Source organism: Battus philenor, unplaced genomic scaffold, assembly GCF_028537555.1.
Source record: "Battus philenor isolate CCGP_79_NKW_IND1 unplaced genomic scaffold, ilBatPhil1.0.hap1 SCAF_29, whole genome shotgun sequence".
In the NCBI taxonomy this organism is placed as follows: domain Eukaryota; kingdom Metazoa; phylum Arthropoda; class Insecta; order Lepidoptera; family Papilionidae; genus Battus; species Battus philenor.
In genome coordinates, this window is record NW_027181692.1 from 3,054,849 (window position 1) to 3,068,350 (window position 13,502).

Genomic DNA, 13,502 nt, shown 5'->3' on the forward strand with positions numbered 1-13,502 from the left:
AGTTGCAGTGAAGCTGTAAAAGTCCCCGGACTAACAGCATTAGCTTCGACCGTATCTAAGCAAGCATTGTAAAGGTATATATATTAACACGTTCACTGCGGGCCCAATTTTGAAGAACTTTCAGCTGGTGCGACTGAGGTCGAATCAGCCCCAAGCTGAACTTCCTAGTAGTGCGGTTGAGGCCTATTCTGCCTCATGTTCATCAATATTTTTTTACAATATTGAGTCAATGCTTCGCAGACATAAAGAAAGCTATATTTGTCTTTGTCATACCTCATACGGTTGAGTGTAAACAGCCGCCGCACTAGAGAGAAAACACGAGTTTTACGCGCCGCACCCGTGCAAAGTCTACCATGAGGCTGAATCGACCTCAAGCCGCAGTGAACGTGTTAAAAAGAATGGTTTGCTACTTTCAAATCGAGTCTTAAGTATTTACGTTGTATTTATAACACTTCCTGTGTTAATCAATGTTTTTGTGTACATACTATTTATTTTCATATCACATCTAATTCTTGGATGCACCAGAGAGACGATCGCTATCTCCATCATATTTCATTACTGCAATCCTTGCAATCTTTTCTAACATTACAGTTAGAAAAGATTGCAAGGTCGATAAATATTTGACATATGCATATGAAATGTTAAGCCTTTGTCTGTACGTATTATGTGACGTCATATATATTTGGATTTTCCCACACTGTCATATATATCAGGGTTGGCCAAGTTCTTTGATAGCGCGAGCCATTATTCGAAATTTCAAACTTTTGCGAACCGGAATTGAATACGCATTTAAGACACCAAAAAAACTTTTTTTTTACAAAAATCTTTTTTTTAATTATTCAAACAAAATTACAAAATATGTGCATTGAAGTTAGATATAACTGCACACGTATATGACAGCACTCCTAATAATACTTAAGACGCCGGTTAGTTAATTATGATCGGTGTTTTGATTTTGCTAATTTTATGATGGAATAATAATAATAATTATTCACACCGGTAATTTGTTTCGATTTCCCAGGAGCTGACGTAGGGTATATAAATTTAAATATTGAAATAATTCGACAATCAATTGAAGCCAAAAATAATCGTTCAAAGAGCTGGATATGACATGCGAGCCGCAGTTTGGCAACCCCTGATACATATGTTTACAAGGTTTTTACGTACGTCGTCGAAAATTTCTTAAAATTTAATATGAATTTTTAATTACTTTGTTAATCATTAAAAACATATGAAAACAGCGTTATAAATATTGCATTCTTAGACTTGCCATAAATATTGTTACAGAGAGCAACAACTTTTTTATTGCACGTAACATTTAACAGTATGTTAGTTAAAAATATAAAAAAAAAACCTTTAAAAATTTATAAAACTTATTCGAAGTGGTCTCCATTGGCTGCAATATAGTCCTTTAAACATTGGGACCAATTATCAATAGCACCATGCACTCTTTCTATGAGAAAATACTTCACAACCAATCGTTTAGATCAGTGATTCCCAAAGAGGTCTATATCGAGCCCTGCAAGGGGTCTACGTCAGCGAAAATAAATTTGGGGGTCCATGAAATGAAAATGGGGGTCCACGATAGTGGATCTCAACACATACACTGATAGTACCTATTTACTTGCATCATACTATTTAATAATATCAAAACATTTACATTTTATTTATAAAAGTACCTATGAAGTAAAAAAAAATATTGTATATGTATATAAAATTGTGTAAGTTGTAGGATTATTAAATTAACATGTATTTTTACTTTAAGTTTTTAACACTAAACTTTACTACAGTTAGAAATTTACAGGAAATCAGTATCCGGTAAGTAGGGGGTCTACCCAACACGGAAAAACATGGCAAGGGATCTACGACACAAAAAAGTTTGAGGAACTCTGGTTTAGATTGTTTTAGGTACTCCAAATTATCATAGCGTTTAGAGCAAGTTTTACTTTCTAAAACTGAATATAAATCATAATCCAGCGGATTAGATGACGGCCAGTCTTCAGCTCTGATGAAGTCTGGAATGTTCATTTCTGACCAGGATCGGGTGGATCGTGCTCTATGATCCGGCGCCGAAGGGGCTTAACTATCTTCTCAAAAATGGTATCTTGATATACCACTGCCAATGTTTTTCACAAAAATATGACTTGCTCAGTTCATAACTAACACCACACCGACCATGACTAGAATCGAATAATGCCCACGTTGTACTCTGTTAATAGTTTGGAAAGCTTCTTCAGAACTTTTAGCATAAATATGGTCTTCTTGTTTCCTAAAATATTGATTAATTGTAAAATAATAACTATACAGTTTAGCAATATTCCTTAATTTTTTTTCTGTGTCTTCTCTTTGTAGTCTTAGACTACTTAAGTAGTTGTTTTAATTTTACCAGTGCGTCTCAAGCGATACGCGACATGGTTCTAGGTGCTATCTTCTTATATGTTATGTACTCTTATGAGATAGATCAAGGTAGATCAAAGATTTAAGCTATGCGAAAAACGGTGGATTCACTTGCATCATATAAGTGTATTTCATTTTCCTTCATTCATATGATACTACGTTACAGAGATGGCATCTGAAATATGCCAGACACTTACCGCCTAACTCTAAGGTCTTTGATGGTCATCATAGTTGCAGTCCAAATTCGTCCACCGCTGGACATTGGTCTTTCCCAAAGATTTACAATATGAGCGGTTCAAAACCGATGAAATCCTTATTGTTAAAAGTACGAGAACTCTTTCGAGAGACTACCGTAGTTCAAATGAAACCGTTATTGTAACTTAAAAATGTCATAATTGTAAGAAGAAAAATAATGAAATTTTTTAGAGTATGTCATGCCAATATCTCTTGTGGAGTTGCACACACTGTCCTAAACGGAGCATCGTATCCTACGAAGCATGTTGCAATGCACTTGGGTCAATTGAGCTTATTTGTATAAGAATATTTTCTTTTAAAATCACAAAAATTTAAGAATTGTAATTGTAAACAATTTCCTTGAGGTAGCAACATAAAAAACCATTGTAGTTGGGTGACCTCAATGGCTACGGAAAGCGACTGAACAGGTTAGTAAATACATCGAAACTAATCCAAAGCATACACTGGCCGTGTGTGTCGTCGCATATTTCTGTTGGAACCAAATGTGTGATTAGTATGAGAGATAAACACAAAGGTTAGGCGAAATAGAAATCCGTAAATATGCGTTGATGTATATACATCTGCAGCGGCCTCAATAAAGGCTTCAGACTTATAGCATAATTAGTAATCCTCAAATCCTTACTTACGGCACGCTTGAAACACATCACGTTAACAAATTTAATAAAATGATAAAAGATATAATAAGATGTCCATAGTGTATTTACAAGGCACCGTTAAAAACTGGCTGTACCAAAGTTTCGAATCCAAAAAGTTTCTAATTCATCTGTAATAAACGTAATCAGATTTTTTAATAAAATTACGCAAAACTTCATTGGATTACCACTAGCGAAATTCAAAACGCATGTTAAAAGTAAACTGACAGACAGGGTGTATTATCCAATAAATGAATATTTAAATGATAAGAATTCTTGGCAGTGATGTCGTTTTGTTTCTTCTCCACAACTATAACACTTTGAAAAGCAGAGTAGAGTCAAAACTAAACTATATAAAAAAAGTTGATAATCAATAAGAGTGCTGTTAAAAGTTCCAATGTTCAATGAATGAATTTTATCTTTATCTATAGAACTTCACGACCTTATCCCATTATCCTCATATCTATATAGCACAAGTGGGAAGTCGGCCCTTCACACCGTGGAGTTTCCTTGAAGGTGTACCAAACGTTTTAACAATCACATGTTAACAAGATATGTTCCTGTTCTACAATATGTTACGTATCCCTCATGGGGGACAAATGTCGCCATTTATTCCTAGAATTCTCTAAAGGAGTAGTATAATATACAATAGAAAAGAATAATACTCAGAAGTAAGTCCAGAAGAGTCGAGCAAGATCCCAAGTTAGTCATGAATAAAGCAATATAGGTTTAGTAAATAAAAAAGTTAAAGGAATTGTATTCAAAATAAAATAAAATTAATAGTCAAAAATAAAATAGATAAAAAATGATGAGTTGACTTATAGGAGCTTTGATAAAAGTTCTAATTGTGAATAAATGAATTTAATATTTATCTTTGAACGCTGTTATTCATACGGATTGTTGGAACATTTTATAACATGAATTCCCCACATGTATAAAGAGCCAAATATAGCCTATACTGTAAGTACAGCCGCTGGAGCCTTAAAGTGGAGTCTGGAGTAAAGCCCATTGATCTGCAAGCACAGGGCAAATCATCAAGGCGAACAAATAACTCTGTTAAAGTTGTCTGACCACCTTCTAGACCAGTGATTCCCAAAGTGGTCTATATCCACCTATGACAACCTGCAAGGGGTCTACGTCAGCGAAAAAAAATTTGGGGGTCCATGTAATGAAAATGGGGGTCCACGATAGTGGATCTCAACACATACACTGATAGTATCTGTTTACTTACATCATACTATCTTATAATATCAAAGCATTTACATTATTTATAAAAGTACTTATGAAGTAAAAAAAAATATTATATATGTTAATAAAGTTGTGTAAGTTGTAGGATGTTGGTATTCGCTTTGTGTGATGTGCGCTTGGTGTTATTTTATTTATAGTTTATTTTATGTTTATATAATGTTACGTATATTTTTCATAACAGATACAAAATTTTATTTTGAGTAGTTTTAATTTAAATTCAATTAATAAATGTATAAATTAACATGTGTTTTTACTTTAAGTTTTTAACACTAAACTTCACTACAGTTAGAATTTTACAGGAAATCTATATCAGGTAAGTAGGGGGTCTACCCAACACGGAAAATCATGGCAAGGGGTCTATGACACAAAAAAGTTTGGGGAACTCTGCTCTAGATGTATGCAAATGCTGCCACCAGGCAGTAAAATGTGAACAATATTGTATTATGTTGTAAAAGTTGCAATAATTAATGAAGATATTAAACTAAATTATTTTTTTTGCATTTTTCTTTATATGTATATTCATTTACAATGACCTGATAGTGATTAGAATCCGACGGAATTCCCTGTAATAGCATCTTCCGATTTAAATTTACGAGAGTTCCAAAGCGTTCTCATTTTACAAAAAAACCCATAATAAATTTAAATGGGTTTTTCTGTGGTCATTTTTAAAATATCCTTAATACAGTGGTAGAGATTCATTCTCAAGGATTATTATTATTTACAAATCCTTCAGTATGATACACGACTATATGATCGTTACAAGTTTTGATTTAGACTTGATATGACTAAGAAAAGGACCAATATTTAGCCACTTCCGCACATGCAGTAGTAGTCGTGCAATGAAATGCACCGCCCGCCAGCCCGCTGATAAATGCGTATGCGGCAAACAATGCGAATTACACAACTGCCACCGTTAAATCACTCAACACGTGTTTCACCCCTCCGCGGGGCATCTTCAGGAGCTATGTTACACCGATTAGTGTCAAGCACTCTGTGTTTGGTGTTGTTATTATAATGTATATATACATTTTTTTTAAATTTATTTAAAAGAGCAACAGTTGAATTTCTTGTTGGCTCTTCTCAGTAGATCAGCGTTATGACCCAACTATAGCTTATTACTTAGCTGTTGTATATAGTAAACTGGCTGGCGTTCTTCAAAAACTAATTTCTCCACAAACGCCAGCCTGTCTCTATCATCGTTAATGAGACAATGCTGTCATCACTAATATTTTTAACTGGCATTTGGAATCTAACCGAAGTACTCTGAATGCGGAACAGCCGTCTATCAGGTGCACCACGAGCTGGTCTACCGCAGGGTCACAGGTACATGAGGGACTCTCCCGGAGTTCAGGCCTATGCAGGTCCCCGGTACCCCGCCGGAAAAAGGTTACCTTGTTAGTCGAATATAAGAATTCTCCGAAACTGTGTTATCTCGGAAAGATTAAAAAAGACAAATAAAACACAAATTCAATTATATTTAATGACTTCATTTTGAAACTTTCTCATAATCAGTTTGTTTTCATTTAATGTCACAAAAAAAGTAAATGGATGTTTAGAGTCACTTATATTTGAGTATCACATTACGACATTTATGAAGCAATGTTAACAACTTTTGAATATATGAATAAGCGATTTTACAATTATTGTGTTTATGAATTGGATTCATTACAATCATTTTGTGAACAAATTAGTATTTATTACAAATATAGCGTGTACGTATAGGATTTTTACAACTGTTGTGTGTATGAATAGGTTTTGTTACAATTATTGTCTGTATAATAAGTATTTGTTACAACAATTGGGAGTACGATTAGGCTTTGTTACAGCTGTTGTGTGACGAATATCATTTGTTACAATTATTGAGTGTACGAATAGATTTTGTTGCAACCATTGTGTGTATGAATAGGTTTTGTTACAATTATTGTCTGTAAAATAAGTATTTGTTACAACAATTGGGAGTACGATTAGATTTTGTTATAGCTGTTGTGTGACGAATATCATTTGTTACAATTATTGAGTGTACGAATAGATTTTGTTACAACTATTGTGTGTATGAATAGGATTTGTAACAACTATTGTATGTATGAATAGGTTCTGTTACAACTATTGTGTGTATGAATGAGGAATGATTAGATGGTGTAGGTGCGTGGGTCGTAGCCCGCGCCGGCCACTTTGTCGTCGATCCAGCTGCGAAGGTTGGAGACGTCGACGTAAACGCCTGGGGTTCCGTCTTCCCCGCAGCCAATGCCCCACGCCACAATACCACTCTGCATGTACCTGTCCTTCTCGTACTGGAAATGGCAATTATTAAAAAAAAATTATAGTAAAGGTGAGGACGCTTAGTTTAGACCTCTACACAAACCTCGAAAGCTCCTTAGAGAGTCTAAACTGGATCCATGATATTTTTTTATATATTAGGCCAGTGATTCCCAAAGAGGTCTATATCGACCCCTAGGGGTCTATAACAATCTGCAAGGGGTCTACATCAGCGAAAAAAAATTTGGGGGTCCATGAAATGAAAATGGGGGTCCACGATAGTGGATCTCAACACATACACTGATAGTACCTATTTACTTACATCATACTATCTTATAATATCAAGACATTTACATTATTTATAAAAGTACCTATGAAGTAAAAAAAATATTTTATATGTTCATAAAATTGTGTAAGTTGTTGGATATTGGTATTTGCTTTGTGATCGCATTACATGTTTATTTAATGTTACGTATATTTTACATAACAAATACAAAATTTTATTTTGAGTAGTTTTAATCTAAATTCAATTAAGAAATGTATAAATTAACATGTCTTTTTACTTTAAGTTTTTAACACTAAACTTCAACACTGTTAGAAATTTACAGGAAATCAGTATCAGGTAAGTAGGGGGTTTACCCAACACGGAAAAACATGGCAAGGGGTCTACGACACAAAAAAGTTTGGGGAACTCTGTATTAGACCTTCAAGCTTTTCGATTCCCTAAACAGATGCTCCATTAAGTGACTGAGGGGTACAATTACTTCTTAGGACCTTGACCAGTTGTTGGATTTTTGGTTTAGCACTTATCTATATTGTCAGTAGGGACGATGTCCCATAAACTAACGTTAAGCCGAGTGACGGTTTGTGAGAATTTAAAAAATATATCTTACGTATTTTAAAAATAATTGTCATTAAATAAGTAAAAGAATTCTATAGGGTGTACAGTATAGTGAAGAACAAAAACAATGTGATATACCTTCATGCAAAAATTGTGGCTGGCTTTATCATATATATCTTTTGAAGTGTACAATAAAACAAATTCATACATTATTAATTTACTGAATTGTGTGGTTTTATAGGACTATAGATACAAATATGTACCAACAAAAAGTACGGATGGAACAATGGTTTATTAGTCTCCCCGATTATCCCCCTATTTTTAAAGCTATTTTATTTCTGATTTTTATCCTAACATACACCACATATTAAAATTGTTGTACAAACTGTTTTTTTTTTAATAATTTTTTGACTCGAAAGGGTTTACATATATTGGATTCCCTTCCCGATCCTTCCTTCTATATTTTTATAGAAACGTGTATTTGAGAACTCAATGTTTAAATGTATAATATCGCTGAAACAGTATAATATAGTCATACATACTTGTATGGGACAGGAGAGAGGTGCTCCTCCGTCTCCCTTGCAAGTATCCTTTCCAGGTTCTCCACCAGCGCACATGAAGGAAGAATGCAGCTCGAAGAAGTGACCGAGTCGGGTATTGCGTAACTTCGTCTGGCACTCATTGCGTTCCACCACTGGGACTTCCACCTAAAAAATTTGATGATTGTCACCCTACATTCAAAGTGAGAAAAGGACCAATATTTAGCCACTTCCGCACATGCAGTGGTAGTCGTGCAATAAAGTGCACCGCCCGCCAGCCCGCTGATAAATGTGTATGCGGCAAACAATGCGAATCACACAACCGCATCACCAAATTACTCAACACGCGTTTCACCCCTCCACGGGGCATCTTCAGGAGCTACGTCACACCGATTAGTGCCAAACACAGAGTCAGTCAGGACTCTGTGTTGGTTCTATGGCTAAATATTGGTCCTTTTCTTACTAAGGATGGACTTCCGCGAGGTAACGCCTGGTTTCATTAAATACCCTACATTCATTCACTGCTGGATACAAACAACAATTTATTTACTAAAGATCCGTATACCATTTACAAAAGCAGTTAAGACTATGATGGTAATGGTGATGAACAAAAAAATTGTTTATGATAGGCCCAGTGGCGTACCTAGGGGGGGGCGGTGGGTGCGGTCCGCACCGGGCGGCACTTGCCCTGGGGCGGCATTTTTTATATTTACTTATAGTTGTAAAAAGTAACTTTTTCATTTCAAATTTATTTTCTTTCTTGAATAATAAATGATTATTATAAGTTTAATGTTTGATTTATATAAATTATGATTAACTTTATGATTTCGAATATTATTCCTCGGTGTATATAAATGCATTTTAGTGTAAATTTTGGATTCTAATTCAAGAACAAGATAATAATTTTATTTTATTGTATTCATTAAAATTCGTTGAATTCGTAAAAGGATCTTTACGACTTTGTTCGGCAATTTTTCCTAACTAAAATTTTTTGATGTCAGTTTATAAATGTCATTTCTTTTGAAAAGTTTATATGATTACTTTGAAGTGATATATCAATATTTTTTTAAATCAAAAACCACTATTTGATTGACATATAATAGAAAGGGCGGCAAACTAGAGATCGCCCCGGGCGGCAAAAGTTCTAGGTACGCCACTGGATAGGCCTAATGTCTCAGGGTCACTTAAAGAGCAATGTAGAGTGCAATGCTTTACTTGTCTAAAGTGGCAGTACCGCCCGTATATCGTTAAGACCGAAAGGTTCTTAAGTAACGACCCTGAGCTGGTGGGTGTACCGACGAGATGGTTAAGATCACCAGAAATCGCTGGATTGTCACCGTGACGGTCTTTGGGAGAGGTCTATGGCTCATTAAGGGCGTCTATCGGCTGATATGATGGTGATGTTTAGTAAGCAATTTCAAGTTTTTTGAAAAATACATATTTTTTTTTTTAAATTATATTTTTAAGTCGTAACCTTCTAGAACTTTCTTTCAAAGGACTCTGAAGGTTTTCTGAAACATACCTCCAAGTTTATGTTAGAGGAACCAGCGCTGTTTGTTCTCGAAATTTACTAAAGACTTTTTAAGGGATGTCAACTGAAACTGAAAAAATCTGGTCTTCGTTGTAGCTGTCCCCACCTTCTTCAGGATGACCTGATAGCGTCCTTCCTTGCCGAACCTGTCCTTGCCCCAGCCGGTGGCAAAGCAGCGTGTTCCTCCAGGAACGCGTTCCCTGGGTGGAGGAAGGCAGGCCACGCCCACGTTCGGTGCCAGGTCCATGGGTTGCGCCAGGAACAGTAAAGCAATGTCATAGAACAGGTTACCTGGAAACGGGTATAGATATTTTATTTATCAGTATGCGATTGTGGCGCCACAAGTGGTCGGTTTAAAAACTAATTTGATTTATTAGTTAACATTACTATAGACACAACTTAAGTCAATTTTAACCCTTAACCCCATGCGGGTGAAGCTAAAGTGATGCTATCAATTATTTTTTTAATTGAGATTTACATACTAAAGTATATAAAACGCGGTAATTTGAACTTAAAATAAAAATAAGTTAACAAACGATCTAAAAAAAAATATACTTGAAAACTAAGCCATCCAGCTGGGCAATAGAACCACGTGGCTCTCATATATGTGGGTTTTGTTTACTAGTCAATGTAACTTGTGGAAAATGTTACTTGATTGATGATGTGATGTGATATGTTTGAAATGTTTCTATGAACTTTATACATGGCTAACTAGTAAATCTCATGGCTCAAATAGTTCATCGACGAGGTACGTGGCTTATATGGAAATACTAAATTGTTAACGTAGTCGTGTCAAATCAGTGATTCCCAAAGTGGTCTATATCGATCCCTAGGGGTCTATGACAATCTGCAAGGGGTCTACGTCAGCGATAAAAAATTTGGGGGTCCATGAAATGAAATGGGGGTCCACGATAGTGGATCTCAACACATACACTGATAGTACCTATTTACTTACATCATACTATCTTATAATATCAAAACATTTACATTGTTTATAAAAGTACCTATGAAGTAAAAAATTATTATATATGTTTATAAGTGTAGTGTAGTCGCTTTGTGGTCGCAATACATTTTCATAACATAACATGTGTTTTACTTTAAGTTTTTAACACTAAACTTTACTACAGTTAGAAATTTACAGGAAATCAATATCAGGTAAGTAGGGGGTCTACCTAACACGGAAAAACATATCAAGGGGTCAACGACACAAAAAAGTTTGGGGAACTCTGTGTTAAATGAACGCAACCCTTTTTTAATGCGTAAGGTTCGATGTAATTTCGAATGGTGCCGGTAGATGACGCTGGCCGTCTCAAGCTTGGTTAATTATAAGGAACTGGACGAAATCAGAGCTCTGCCAAATCCAAACCGCGAAATCATATATATATATATATATATATATATATATATATATATATATATATATATATATATATATATAAAGAGAGAGATTTTGGCCGGATTTCCCAACGGATCTGCGTTCCGAGGCGGTGAGAGCTTTCTACATATAATGTTAAAATAATTGACGATTCAAAAGTGCATGCCTGCTTGAATAAAGATATTTTGAATTTATGTGCAACATTGGACTTCAACTTAAAGGCATAATGGTTCCAAACGCGATGTGATCTGAAAAGAGTCTACAAGAGACATACCTTTGTTATAGTCTTTGTGCACGACGACGTTGGCTACATCACGATCTTGATACGGGTAAATCTCCTTCGTGGTCTGGGTGTCCCATTCACCAGCACGAGCTCGCAGGGCCTTCGACGTTGCGACATAGTGAGCAGCTGTCAGCACTACACTTGGATGGATGAGGGAGCCACCACCGACGTAGACCTTCAGCTTCTGACCGTCCGGTTCGTTGTCGTTCACGGGCTCGATTCTAGGATCGACGTAGTCCGAACTTGATGTTACGTTAATTTGTCATTTTATTGAGGCATATTTATTTATAATTACGTTTTATCCTGTGTATGTATGTATATGTGTATGTTTTGTATATATTTACACGTTAGCTACCTGTTTTTTATACAAATTTCCATACTATGCTTGTCTATTAGAATTTCCCTTGTATGATAAGCTCGCCCATTCTGCTTTTTCTTTACAACTATACAACTACATATATATTTTTAGCCTGTGCAATAAAAGGTATTGAATAAATTTTAATTATAATTTTAAAAAATTAGCCTACAACTGTTTACACTATAACTTAAGTAGACGATATATATATACATTTATATTTATTTCTATGATGCGTAACAAATATTTTACAGGCTAGTTTTGAATCCACAGTTTATAGATTAAAATCAAAACTAGAATGAAGCAATAAAAGTAAACATTACTAAATTTAAAAGTATATATATATATATATATATATATATATATATATGTATATATATATATATATATATATATATATATATATATATATATATATATATATATTCTTCTGAAAAACACTCCAAAATCACTGTACGTAATTTGCCAATGGATCGTGTCGTATGGTTTGAATAGGACAGTGCCATAAACACATCGCCGTCAAATTTATAGAAAACCATAAAATTTATGAGTTTTTATGGAGTCTATAATAGTTGTAACGAACCTTCAGAGTTTGGGATTTCGAAATTTTTAAAAATTCGTAACAGGTTTTTTGAGTTACCGATAATTTATATAACGTGTCCCAAAAATCAACGTCAGAATAGATTCTAAACATTAAAAAATTAAAAAAATTCCATAAACATGTACTTTAAAAATATTGTCATTTATATATATTATGAAATTTTATCACACTCTCAAATATATCTCAGTTATATACGTGATATTCATGCATTTAAATTTTGATAACATAACCCTGTATAACATATCTATAATTATGTTTAATATTATTAATACAATTCCTTCTAGTTTACTAGTATCTATACTACTAGGGCAGTTAGGTAAGAAATATATAAAATTTAAAGTTACAGTTCGACGCTGATTTATGGGACATGTATTATGTAACATTTTGATGTTGAAGAATGTCTTATAAATGTTTTCTTTGGTTCATCAGTGTGTGTGGCTTGGTGTGTTGTCTTATTTATATGATTGAAATTATAATATATACATTCTAAATTGTTAAATTTCATTTAAAAAGAAAAATTTTAGTGTTTAATAAAGTGTCGATTCAAAAGTGCATATAAATGACTACTTAAATAATAATATTCTTTTATAGTAAATGCATTTAAAGGTAAAGCAATTGCCAGTGACAATGTAAAATAATCCTAATGAAAAAGCGCAAATATAACACACCTGGATTATAGATTTAATAGATTATTTAGACTCACTTTAAAATCGCAACAGTCCACGGGAATTCCCCGAATTTGGATTCTCCGTCAACGTCACCGGTGGTCCTGAATCCTACTCCGTTAGGGTTGCGCCAACCGCAACCCATGCGCTGTAGATAAATAAAAAAATTATTAAACATCCTAGACACCTGTTACAGATATATATATGTACATCTATATACATATATACACACGTGTTTGTGTACATATGTATATAAATATATATATATATATATATATATATATATATATATATATATATATATATATATATATACTAGCTGATCCCGCAAACGTTGTTTTGCAAAAAAAATTGATATTTTAATTTAAAAAATAAGGGTTGATCGTAGAGGGGTGAAAATTTATGGTTGTAAGTATTCTTGTATGCTGTATCATAAAAAAATAAAAATAGTAGCCGATTCTCAGACCTACTGAATACGCATATTAAATTTGATAAAAATCAGTCAAGCCGTTTCAGAGGAGTTC

The 13,502-nt window shown here is 34.1% G+C and overlaps 1 protein-coding gene across 2 annotated transcripts in view; it reads right to left on the reverse strand.

Annotated features, from left to right (window-relative positions):
* Positions 1–6,132: 6,132 nt before the first annotated feature.
* Positions 6,133–13,502, reverse strand: part of LOC137926389 (phenoloxidase-activating factor 2-like) — a 31,976-nt gene continuing 24,606 nt past the window's right edge. The window contains exons 5-9 of one of the 2 annotated variants that reach the window (XM_068769993.1): positions 13,017–13,126; positions 11,349–11,578; positions 9,806–9,990; positions 8,172–8,336; positions 6,133–6,823 (exon numbers count right to left, since the gene is read on the reverse strand). In XM_068769993.1, coding sequence (XP_068626094.1) covers positions 6,662–6,823; positions 8,172–8,336; positions 9,806–9,990; positions 11,349–11,578; positions 13,017–13,126 — 852 coding nt within the window. In that variant the 3' untranslated portion in view covers positions 6,133–6,661. Of the gene's footprint in view, positions 6,824–8,171; positions 8,337–9,805; positions 9,991–11,348; positions 11,600–13,016; positions 13,127–13,502 lie in introns of both variants that reach the window. The other variant, XM_068769992.1, reaches the window with a different exon arrangement.